We start from the raw sequence: 13,090 nt of genomic DNA, 5'->3' as shown, positions 1-13,090 counted from the left end.
TAAAATAATATTGATACAACAGACAGAATATTCATATTTTAGGAATAAAACCTTTTCCTAGTTTTTGATGAACACACTGGCCTACTATGCTACTGTATTTTAATGTTGATCATTATGGTGGTACTTGGAAAGCCAAGTATTTTTTCAAGTGGGACTTGGTGTAAAAGGTTTGAGACTAGGATACCTGCTTCTGACTGGAGCACATTTGGGTAAATTCTCTAGAAGTTCATGAAAGTATGTTTTCCTGAATTCAAACCAAAAAGCCAACTTGTCCTTGAGACTTATTCAGTCATCCCTTAATGACAGACGTGCCCACCAATTTTCGTGTTGCTCTGGGACAAATATGTTACTTATTTTCCAGGCTCATTGGGGGTTGTGTTTGGGTGCCCTAAAATAGAATAGAAAAATAGATTCCTGGCATATTGGAACAGAGCATCGATAAAGTTTTTCCAGTAGGGGCCACCTATCAATTCCGAAGAAGATGTTTCAGTGAGTAAATTAGACTTGTGTTTTCCGATGAGGCAAATCAAAATATGCCTACCAAATGTCACACTGCAAAGTGATACTGCCGTTGGGTGCTGAATTTCTGTGACTTTGTTGCGTTGACTTTTAGTGTTTTGTGTTTTATAGTGCTATAAACTGCCATGCTCTGTCCACACGCAATGATGAAAACTCAGCTTTCACATTTTAACATTACTCTAAATGTGACTGAATGTGTTCTTCAGTGTTTCTATGGTAATACAGTACATAATTATAAAAACTGATTACTGGGAAAATTATTATTTGTATAAGAATGCTTAGTGAAAACTCTGTATGATACCATCCATCCATCCATTTTCTACTGCTTATCCGAGGTCGTGTCGCGGGGGCAGTAGCTTTAGCAGGGACGCCCAGACTTCCCTCTCCCCAGCCACTTCATCCAGCGCTTCCGGGGGGATCCCGAGGCGTTTCCAGGCCAGCCAAAGGACGTAGTCTCTCCAGCGTGTCCTGGGTCGTCCCCGGGGTCTCCTCCCAGTGGGACGTGCCTGGAACACCTCACCAGGGAGGCATCCGGGAGGCATCCGAATCAGATGCCCCAGCCACCTCATCTAGAATAGACCTTACCAGGGAGGTTGAGGAGTGTGATCTCCGTCGTTGGAACACACCCTCCGGTCCCCCTTCTTAAAAGGGGGACCACCACCGCAGTCTGCCAATCCAGAGGCACTGTCCCCGATGTCCACGTGATGTTGCAGAGGCGTGTCAACCAGGACAGCCCTACAACATCCAGAGCCTTGAGGAACTCGGGGCGAATCTCATCCACCCCCGGGGCCTTGCCACCGAGGAAGTTTTTAACCACCTCGGTGACCTCAACCCCAGAGATAGGAGAGCCCGCCTCAGAGAACCCAGACTCTGCTCCCTCTTGGGAAGGCGTGTCGGTGGAATTGAGGAGGTCTTCGAAGTATTCTCCCCACCGGCTCACAACGTCCCGAGTCGAGGTCAGCAGCGCCCCATCCCCACTAACACAGTGTTGATGGTGCACTGCTTCCCCCTCCTGAGATGCCGGATGGTGGACCAGAATTTCCTTGAAGCGGTCCGGAAGACTTTCTCCATGGCCTTACCGAACTCCTCCCATACCCGAGTTTTTGCTTCAGCGACCACCAAAGCTGCATTCCGCTTGGCCAGCCGGTACCCATCAGCTGCCTCTGGAGTCCCACAGGCCAAAAAGGCCCGATAGGACTCCTTCAGCTTGACGGCATCCCTCACTGTTGGTGTCCACCAACGGGTTTGGGGATTGCCACCACGATAGGCACCAACCACCTTACGGCCACAGCTCCGGTCGGCCGCCTCAGCAATGGAGGCGCGGAACATGGTCCACTCGGACTCGATGTCACCCGCCTCTCCCGGAACATAAGCAAAGTTCTGTCAGAGGTGGGAGTTAAAACTCCTTTCTTACAGGGGATTCCGCCAGACGTTCCCATCAGACCCTAACAATACGTTTGGGCCTGCCACGTCGGACCGCCATCTTCCCCCACCATTGAGCCAACTCACACCAGGTGGTGATCAGTTGACAGCTCCCCCCCCTCTCTTCACCCGAGTGTCCACGACCACAAAGTCGATCATTGAACTGCGACCTAGGGTGTCCTGGTGCCAACTGCACGTGTGGACACCCTTATGCTTGAACATGGTGTTCGTTATGGACAATCCGTGATGAGCACATAAGTCCAATAGCAGAACACCGCTCGGGTTTTGATCGGAGGAGGGCGTTGCTCCCAATCACACCCTTCCAGGTCTCCCTGTCATTGCCCACGTGAGCATTGAAGTACCCCAGCAGAACGATGGAGTCCCCAGCGGGAGTGCTCTCCAGCACCCCCTCCAAGGACTCCAAAAAGGGTGGGTACTCTAAACTGCTGTTTGGTGCATAGGCACAAACAACAGTCAGGACCCGTCCCCCCACCCGAAGGCGGAAGGAGGCTACCCTCTCGTCCACCGGGGTGAACCCCAACATACAGGCACCGAGCCGGGGAGCAATAATTATACCCACACCTGCTCGGCGCCTCTCACCGTGGGCAACTCCAGAGTGGAAGAGAGTCCAACCCCTCTTGAGAGGACTGGTACCAGAGCCCAAGCTGTGCATGGAGGAGAGTCCGACGATATCGAGTCAGAATTTCTCGACCTCACACACCAGCTCGGGCTCCTTCCCTGCCAGAGAGGTGACATTCTACGTCCCTAGAGCCAGCTTCTGTAGCCGGGGAACGGATCGCCAAGGTCCCCGCCTTCGGCCACCGCCCAGTTCGTACTGCACCCGACCCTATGGCCCCTCCCACAGGTAGTGAGCCCATGGGAAGGTGTATGATACCAGTGTAATGATATGCAATTTTTTTTTTTTTGTAATATAAGAATAGATCAAATGTAATATTTTGTTAATGAAGTCAGCCATAGCTGCGAGCAATGAAAAGTTAATGTCCTTTCACCATCTTTCCTGTCATAATGTTACATGTTTTTGTTTGAACATTAAGGACAGAAGTCCTGTGTTTGTTTTAATTCCTCATTTAAAAAAAGACCATTTAAGCAAACATTTTTTTCTCATGTTTTTTAGATTGTAGGGTGAAAGCTACAGCTGGTGTCTAGTGTTGACTGAATGGGTGGCAACAATGGGAAAATGAAATGCCAATATTTTAAGGGGAATAGCCCATCAACAATATATTGAGAAAAAATGAAAAATCACTATGAACTAGTTAATTTTTGGAATGGTGAACTGAACTTTGAACTAGTTTGCGTAGAAAATGAACTTTCCCAACACTGTCCAATTCCAAAAGAATGTCTACGTGGAGGCCATGGTGAATGTGACGCATTGACGTGGTGGCCATGTGATAATGGTTATAGCTATTGTCTACTTTGCGTAGAGGGCAGCGCAGAAAGAGAGAGCGGCATGGCTGCAGTGTTAACTCCGAGGAATACAAAGCAAGTCTCAGGAGTCTCGAACATGCTATTTTTGGTACAGTAACAATTTTCTTGTCAGGTCATTCACCGTTGGCAACAGATTTGGAACTAGGAAGCACACTAATTCCTCGTGGCTCATGAAAGCCTCCCCTATGATGAGCACTGTACGTCAACAATGCCACTATAACCAAGCACAACGGCATGGTAAGTTTGGATAAAATGGGAAACCTTCAAACACGTTCAAGTTTTAAAAAAATATTTACTGACAATAACTTTGTACTGCACGAGGCATGTTAGGCCACACAAAAAAACAACTACAAAACAATAATGTTGCACTGTACAGTAATGTGGGTGCATAGGGCCTCAAAACGAAAACTGTTTCAATGTAACGGACAATCTGCAATATCGGACGAACCCCATCCCCTATTAGTCCGTTCTATCAAGGTTCCACTGTACCTACCAAAGTCTAGGTTCCGAATCGAATTTTGGCTGAATTTTTATAAAACTGTTTTGTAGATATTAATATTTCAGGGTGTACCCCACCTCTTGCTTGAAGTCATCTGAGATAGGCACTAGCACACCCACGACCCTAGTGAGAATAGCAGTTCAGAGAATGGATGGATGGATGGATTTTTCCACTACATCATTGCTTCTATACACTGGTAAATTTTGTATTTTCAGACATGGCTTCTTGAGACATTTTTTGCGGGTCTACTCATGATAGACGAGACTACCAAATTTCATGTTGCAAAGTGTAACTGGCTCAGGGGGCTGAATTTGTATCGAACAGTTTGTACATATTGATGTTTTCACACTACAGCATTGACTTCTTGGCATTGGCATTTTGTGCCGATCTAAAATGTCAAATGTGACCTTCCTATTGTGAACGAAACAGCATATTCATCGTATCCTATTTCTGCTCACTAGGGAGAGTGTCAGTTAAAAATCAGGGCGAAGGGAAAGGGAGAAGGACAGGGGAAGGATGGATGGAGTAGGAGGGGTAAGGATAAGAGGTGAAGGGGCACACTCAAAAGGTTTATTCCGCTTCAGAGAGCAAGGAAAATATAATGCTTATATAGTCTTGCGTTACATGATCAAATAAAGGCTGATATTAACATCTATCACCAAAAGGGGAGCAATAACAAGGACAAAAGCACAGCGCTCAGTCAGAGCATGGAACAGTGATGTTGACAAGATGGGGGGGAGGGGCAAGCTGGAAGGGGACAAAAATAAAAGAAACAAGGGGTTGTTACCTCGCGAGTCTCTCTGGGGGCTTGTCGACAGGAGCGACCAGCAGGGTTGCCTGGAAGAAAGAAAAAGATACAAAAAAGGAAAAAATTAGCCAGGTTGATGAGGGGTCAACAAAAGGTGGAGTGGCTCCCAAGAGCACCGTAGACTGCACGCGCCTCTGGATGTGTCACATTGAAAAGGCTCCCCCTGCCCCCCAGGCGTAACGGAGATGATGGTTCCACGTGGTGCACCTGAGCAGAAACGAAGCACTGCTCGGGCTCTGTACGGCCACTCTGAAGAATGAAGGTGAATTAGCAAAGGAGCTAAGCTAAGGGTGGGGGTCAAATGCTGCTTCATAAGCATGGACCGGATCAACTGGAATAGACCTGAATAAGGAAGTATCATTTAAAACTATAACAAACTGTAAACAAAGGCAACTCATGGTGTTTCACCATTCTGTTTCTTTACAGTCATAAATAATTATAATATAATATATAATATACATATGTTGTGTTTTTGCTACATAAAACACCGCTGACCATTGTACCTACGCCTTATTCACCTCTGTATCCAGAGTACTGTATCTATTTATTCATGCACGCATACATTCATTAAAGTAGATGTGATCATTCGCTTCTGTATATTTACAGTACATACAGCAGCATACATTTAGATTCTAATACGTGATGGCTCTGCAATGTTGTACGTCCATATTCCAGGAAGGTTTTAACAACATATAACGCTGATGACTATTTTTTGCTACTGTTTTTTTTTTTGCTACATTCACTTTTGCATAAAAGTTTCTATTTATTTATGTAGACACTGACATGTGATTGACATTGCTTTTTCTTTGGCTTTTTTTGCAATACTCATTCCCAAACGTGAGAAGAGACGAAAAAGGATACACTGGGTACACAGACATAACACACTAGCATCACCAGGCACGTCAGTTGTTAAGGTACATTTTTATGTTTTGAAGAGTGGTTAACATCTTCTATATGCATTGCATTTCCTCTCGGAACATTGAAATGTCATTGTATAGTATTCCGTTCACCATTGGCATTTGTTTTGGAAGCCCCGTTCACATTACATTGCTGCAACACTACATTAGTCACACACATTATTTACCTCGATGCGCTGGCGAGCCGAGATGTCTGGATTATAATCCAGCCGTTTTTTAGGAGGCTTGAGCGGCAGGGATGAGCGTGGGAGGCAGGAGGAAGGGGAGGAGGAAGAGGAGGAAGGTGAAGATGAGGTGAAGGAGGAGAAGCAGCGGTGGCATCATGGGGAGCGGGAAATGTGGAAAAGAGTGGACACCCATTAGAGAAATTGGACATTTACAAATGAATTAATCTCTAAATCACACATGCTCATACACACCAAATGGTCACTTCCTTAGGTGCACATAAGGAGCCTCATGAAATCCAATACCAGAAGTGTATGAAAAACTACGCTTGTAATAGGTAATAATTCTCACTTTTGATTGAATGTCAAAAGTCATCTCATGTCGCTAAACAGAGTAACCAAAATGTTAGAAACAGCTCTCATTGGGGTAGTACAACCACAATAATTATAATCCCATATTATCGCGCTACTCGTCACTTTAAACTGCATACACTCCTTGAAATTTCAGCGAGTCAGTGACTGTTTTTCTCAATGTCTTTATGTCTCAAAAGTGTTCTCCGTCAATTGACTGTCTGTTGTCGTACTCGAGCAGCTCCAACTACCGGAGACAAATTGCTTGTGTGTTTTTTTGGACATACTTGGCAAAATAAAGATAATTCTGATTCTGATAATACGCACATAGTTAAGGCTTAAAATGATACTCAATAAATACATGTACATTCAAAATACTATTGCGACTACTACTTTTTACAATAATAACATCCATGTACTATATTCATGCGGGTGGTATCTAATGCAGCATTTTTTGGTGAACAGGTGGTGTTTGAGGAAAAAACAAAACATTACATTATGACCAAATAACATGACTGTAGTAAATGAATACGTTTATAAAAAATATATATGATTTGAATTATTATTTTACATTTGTAATGAATTGTTTGTTAATGTTGAATGCTTTGTTGAACAATTTGAGTTTGAGGATTTAGTAACTATGCCTATTACTTTACACATAGAGTGCATACATATACACATTATATATACCGGTATTACATTGTAGTATATTGCATTTTAAAACTCATTTTTATTAGATTTTATACTTAATCAATTTAATAAATATAATTGCCATTATTTGGACTTAAAACATTTATATTGTGTTTTGTTTTTCCATTTAAAGTACACCATATATTAGTGTAATGTATTTTACATTCATTATACGTTTAATTGCATCGAATTTGGACCTTTTCATTCTTCTCTGATTGGCTGGGAGGAATCACATGGTTTGTCTGCCTTATAATGAGGGTACATTTGAAGTCACCAAAGGTTCCTTATCCTATGAAGTGGAATTATTACCCGTGTAAAGGGAGGTCTTGTATTGGATGTACCTAATGAAGTAACCAGCAAGTGCATATAAACACACACGCACACGTGGCCATGCAATGTGAGATCTGTAAGCAAAACCAAAGGCTGAGTCAAACACTGCAATATATTATTGTCTAAACGGTATTACTCTTAAATCCAGCAGAGGGCGCAAAAGCCATTATGCTTGTCTCGAAAGCGGCCTTCCAATAGCATCTAACATGAGGCAAATGAATAGGAATAAGTTAATGCAACCAATTACTTATCATTGCTTTTCTGCGCTTCTGTGTGCAGTGGAACCTCCAAAGTTGAATCCCGCTAAACCTCAGGAAATTGTTGCATTCTGTATCTGTATACACATAACAATGATGGTGGTGGTGTTTGGGTGTTGGGAGGGGGGCATCTTAGAGGTATTGTGGAAGGGGTACTGAATCTGGAACAGATTCTTTCCATTTCCATTATTTGATATGTTATATTCACACTCCTGTTCTGGTTTTCCACTCTTCCCTTTGACACGGTCACCATCCCGCCTCTGATACCAAATCCCAAGCCGTCATCCCCCCATTACTTCTCAGTGCCTTTCACTTGGGTAAAGTTGGGTAAAAGCCATTTTTTGATCGGCGGTGTGAAAGGGGGTTGTGACTCTGGAACAGACCATATTAATTTCAATTATTTGTAATGGGAATCTTTTTTCTTCAACTTCACATTCCAGCCCTGGCTTTCCGGTATTCCCTTTCACAGTCGCTGTTCCGACTCTCATACTATCTCCGAAGTCATGATATTGCCAGGTTGTCTTCGTTGTCCCGATTGAATGTTGGTACCTTTCAAACAGACAAACAACAGCCAGGGAAAAAAAAAGTTTTGACTGGCAGTGCAAGAGGGCCTACTTAGTGTAGAATGGATTCTTTCCATTATTCTGAGGCAGTCTCTTCACAGAGAACAGCAAAAGCCTGGAAAATGCCGGGGAAAAACCCAGCGTTGCGTGTGAAAGGAGCAACTGACTCTGGAAAGGATTCTTATTTAAATTCAATTGTTTGTTAATTGAATTTGTCCTGGATTTCCAACATTCCATGTCACACAGTCTCTGTCCTACCTAATACTAACTCAGAAGTTGGGAAATTGACAGGTTGGCTTTGTCGTCCCTCCGTTCTATGTCAGTGCCCATCACACATAACGACAACTGGTAAAAGGCCAGCTTTGAGGCAGTATGTAAGGGGCTACTCCGGTATGACTCGTGCTAAAAACCTTCGAGGTTCCACTGTATAATTTTTGTACATAAAAGTCCTAAATAAAAATGACAGGTTTGAGTATGAATATATCAATACCTGCTTGCCAACAAACTAAAAAACAACAAATTAAATCCAGAAAAGACAGTCTGTTGGTGGGGCATAGCGGAGTCACAGCACCAAACAAACTACTACATCATGCCCACATACAGTAGCTAGCCCCACCGAGTGTACTAGTGCACACACACACACACAAATAATATATATACATATTAACAAAACCACAAGGTTGGTGTGGAGAAAAAGTGAGTGCAAAGTCCTAGAAGGTGAGCGAGGGCTCAAGAGTAGCTGGGCCGATAGCTAACTTACCGGGCGGCCAAACTCCAGCTCGGAAAAGAACTTATACCAAGGCTCGTTCTCTAAATCTACGTCATCATAGGTCTGGAAAAAAAATGTGACAGTGGGAAGAGAGACAAGAAAGAAGAAGGAAGTATGGAGAGAAGTCACATAAATATGGAGTGTGGAGGTGGATGTGGACCTCGGGTGAAGATTTGGAAACAAAAAGAAATAAAAGGCTATTCAAAAATTGTTTACTAGGTATAGTTAATATGGTGGAACATGGAACTCAAACAGTTTCGTGGTCAAACGACTCAGAATTAAACTTCAAATTCTGTGGGCCTACGAATGTGAACAGTTTGGTGGTTAAAAGACCTGGAATTCAAGCAAAAATTAAGTTCCCCTTGGAAGTCGAATGGTTCAATGGTGAAAGGACTCGGAATTCGACCAAAACCAACAAAGATTTCAGAGCTCTAACAGTTTGTTGGTCAAAAGATTCAGAATTTAAAGTCGACAGAAATCGCAAAAATATGTTTACTGAAGATTGTTAATAGTCACATTTTAAATACAGGGGGGCACATTGCACATAAATTAAAAAATGTACAAAAATGTTTGAAATCAAATAATTCTAAAAGATTAAATGCAATTTTATTGTACTTCACAGAGCAAACAGCATGAATGTTATGTCTTCTTATGTCTTTATGTTTTTTGCAACTACACATCTGGAACCTTGGAACCCAAAAGATTTGGTGGTCAAAAGACACGTAATTTGACCTAAAATTCCATGGACCGACGACCTCCGAACAGTTCATGGTCCAAAGACTCGGAAAACAAGCGCTTTAGTGGTCCAATGACTCAGAATTCAACCTAAAACTCCTTGGACCTCAGAATGGTTTGTGATCAAAATCCCTCAGACAAGTTTGTCATAAAAGGACCCCTGAAAATGGTCAAAATGACCTTAAAATAGAAGGGCATGGATTCTTAAGACTTTTTTTGTGGGTCTACTCATGATTGACACGTCTACCAAATTTCATTTTGCCGCGTGTGGCTTCGGGGGCTGAATTTTCAAATCTCATCATATTTTTTCATAAATATACTATGGCACCTCGAGACCTTTTAAATAGGGAAATTATTATCCACAATAACACTTCTATTGTTAAAATGTTTTATTGTTCTAATCCTATTCCTGCACAGATGCCAGGGCGTGTTTTTTGTTGCAGTCATCTCGCTTAACTGTGGTTTTGAGGGAACGATGAGTCAGCCTAAAAAGCAGCGAGGCTTGGTGGTGGCTGCTGACAGCACTGTAAGCAACACACACAAAAGCAACACAATGATGAGTGTGATAGAAAAAAAAAAAAAAGATGTTTACGCAGCGTTATAACTAAGAAGCAGAGCATGGCCATTCATGAAGAGTAGTAAACACGACGCTCGCGAGTGGGCCGAGTGTTTATTTGTCTATCGGGGTGACTCACGTTACTGTACTCGCTACGTTATGAAATCCATCCATTTTCAACACCGCTTATCCTGGTTAGGGTCGCGGAGCACTGGAGCCTATCCCAGCTGACTTCGGACCAAAGGCGGACTACACCCTGAACTGGTCGCCAGTTAGTCGCAGGGCTGTTATGAAACAATTGTCTACCAATAGAAGGTGCAAGTAACTCTTTTGCTGTCCACAGTAAATAGGCCACAGTAGGCCTCCAAAAGGGAAGTAAAATGACAGCACCAGCAAGTATGCTATAATGGCATGAATGATGCCATTATAGCATACTTAAATGATATATAAACCCTCATCATATAAAGCGTCAACACAAATAAGTGAGTAGAGAATGGCTAATAAACTTAGTACGGTATATCAACATGGCTTCATGTTGACTTGCTAATTGTCATCGTGTTTTAATTTTACATAGCCCAATGCTTATGTGTTTTTTTCCCCTTGTAAACATGAAATTGTATTTTGTAATGTAAAAGAGAATTGTTGGAAGAACATCTCCTTTAAATGGAAGCCATTTAATTGTGGAAAAACTTACATGTAGAATTTTCTGCCATCAGAAAATATTTTTTAAAATATTAAAATATGAGACTAAAATAATATGATTACAAAAAAACTATATGTATTATATTAAAGACAGTCGTTAGAAAATCTTTTCAATGGAATATACGAAATGTCACTGTGGAAAACGTTTTTTTTCACACTTTCTGCTGTCTGGAACTATTAGTTAAAAACATGTTTTTATGAAAATTATACAAAATCGTAATTGTTAACTGATGGATCCAACTTTTTAACTTCAAATTTAATATTTATTTCCTTTAAACATTAAATTAAATGTTTACCTGAAAGAGAATAAAAAGTAAATGTCATCATGGAAAAAGTTAGCCTTTTTTTGTGTCTGGAATTATTGTGAAAAATATTTAAAGAATATAATACTGCACAGTGGTGCATTGAGATACAAGTGACTTGACTTACATGTTTTTCGAGATACGAGCTGTCGTTTGGCTGATTTATTTTGCTTTGATTTAGCGAGTACAAATTTGAGATACTAGCGCTGTATGGTGGCGGTCAACTCAACTCACTTCTAAACAAGCAGAGGTTTGGCAGATAGAATTAGTGAGCAATTCTTCAAAAAAGAGGCAGCATGTGATAGTGCAGATAAAGCGCAATATATGTGCAGTCCATTTCTGCTGCGGGAAATTATTGTGAATGAAAAATATAAAAACATTATTACAAAAACTATAATTGAATTAATTGCCCAAATATTTCAACAAGTAATTAAAAAAAACTCATCTGTACATAATTCTACGGAGTTGATCACATTTGCTATCATAAATATATTTATTAAATAATTATAAAAAATACTTACGGGTCTTTCATGCTCTAAAATGGAGGACTTCCCTGGCTCGTACTCAAAAATACTCCTTGGCTCAGCGCGGTACTTTCTTGTGTCCACTTTCCTGTCGGGTGGACCCCATTCATTCCTATAGAGAAGAACCATTAAGCCCCCCCAAAAAGTCAAAATTCATGTGAGACGCGAATATTCTCTCACATATCTGGTGTGTCACGGTCACTGTCTCTGGCCCTCAGCTGGAGCAGGGAGGGCGGCGGCGGTGGTGGGGGAGGAGGCACGGGTGACGGCGAAGGAGAGGGATTCCGGGCGGCCAGGTTTTGCCCGCTGCTGTCTGACAGGCTCTTTGCGAGCGGCCTGTAGGTATGTGTACGTGGGGGCGGGTGGGCCAAGGTGGCGCTTGGTGGCATGCTGTATTCATCTATTAAAGATCCAACATTATATTAGACTAAATGACTTATTTTTATGATTCATGTATCATAAAGCATAGCTCACCGTTGTTAACGATAGCAAATGTTGCACTGTAAGTGTCCGAATAGTCGTCATCTGAAAAGTAATGTGCATATTAGTCCGTTTCTAAATACAGAAGAAACACATGACTGTAGACGACCACCAGTGGCGGTTTCTGGCATGTGCATTACGTGTGTCATCACAGCGCGGCACTGCTCGGGGTGGCAACGTGTCCCAAAATAATAATGAAAAAAAAAAAAAGCTTATTGAATCGAAAAAAAAAATTATATTGTGCAATGCATGACTTGTCATTCATTGCCGTTTGTATGTGAAATTTGCAACCCCTTGTGGAGTCGCCCTCTGTAGAAGAGTTGCCTTTTTAAAGTTCATATTGATAACAACCCACTTGAGGTCAACCATGTCCCAGGATCATTTAACTGGCCACTACTGAGGACCACTAATAGTCCTAAGAATCAACTACAGAACCCAATTTAATGCTACTGCTAACCCAAAGAGCAGCATTTACCAAAGCGGCGTAACAGTTTAAGTGTGGAGTCCTACCGCATGTTTTTCAGTATTAAAGATGATCCTACGGAAACGGAGTATCTAGCAACAATTCCAGTAGATTCTGACGTTATGTGGTCGCTCCAAAGTGTTGTGTGTGTCCGTTTGTGTTGAGGGAGACTTACAGGTTCCACCTAGCCTGCCTTCTAGTTTATTTTAGGTTGTACAGGTTTTTAGGCTACAGAATGCTGCTGTCATGTAAATCAACACCCAAAACAATGAAAATAAGCGCCTAAAATTACCTTCCCATGCTTCATTTCCTAAAATGAAAAACAACTATTAATGTTGTACTTTCCTAAAAAGAATAACATCTATTTTAATTAAAGGAGGTCAGACAAAATATGTGTCGCATAAAAATACAAATCTCGAACCGTCACACCAGTACCTCTGCATGTCTTGCTAGGCATTGCTAATTTCCTAAAAATAAGACAAATTATTGATGCTACACTTCTCTAAAAAGAAAAGTGTCATACAAAATGTACCTTGAAAGACAATAATCCAAAAGCCTACCATTCAGACAAGGGACTGCTCACCACAAAATGT

At 41.9% G+C, this 13,090-nt stretch overlaps 1 protein-coding gene across 16 annotated transcripts in view; it reads right to left on the bottom strand.

Annotated features, from left to right (window-relative positions):
• The window catches only part of sorbs2a (sorbin and SH3 domain containing 2a), a 76,318-nt gene that overhangs the window by 17,951 nt on the left and 45,277 nt on the right, over positions 1-13,090 (bottom strand). For 12 of the 16 annotated variants that reach the window (XM_061678567.1, XM_061678554.1, XM_061678563.1 and 9 more), the window contains 6 exons: positions 12,029-12,079; positions 11,735-11,954; positions 11,552-11,666; positions 8,727-8,798; positions 5,779-5,835; positions 4,674-4,723 (listed from right to left, as the gene is read on the bottom strand). In XM_061678567.1, the coding sequence (XP_061534551.1) occupies positions 4,674-4,723; positions 5,779-5,835; positions 8,727-8,798; positions 11,552-11,666; positions 11,735-11,954; positions 12,029-12,079 (565 nt within the window). The remainder of the gene's footprint in view (positions 1-4,673; positions 4,724-5,778; positions 5,836-8,726; positions 8,799-11,551; positions 11,667-11,734; positions 11,955-12,028; positions 12,080-13,090) is intronic. The other 4 variants (XM_061678560.1, XM_061678569.1, XM_061678561.1 and 1 more) reach the window with 3 other exon arrangements.

The sequence above is a fragment of the Phycodurus eques genome, chromosome 6 (assembly GCF_024500275.1).
Source record: "Phycodurus eques isolate BA_2022a chromosome 6, UOR_Pequ_1.1, whole genome shotgun sequence".
In the NCBI taxonomy this organism is placed as follows: domain Eukaryota; kingdom Metazoa; phylum Chordata; class Actinopteri; order Syngnathiformes; family Syngnathidae; genus Phycodurus; species Phycodurus eques.
Note: the sequence above shows the minus strand (reverse complement) of the source record. Positions and strands in the feature narration are given on the sequence as shown.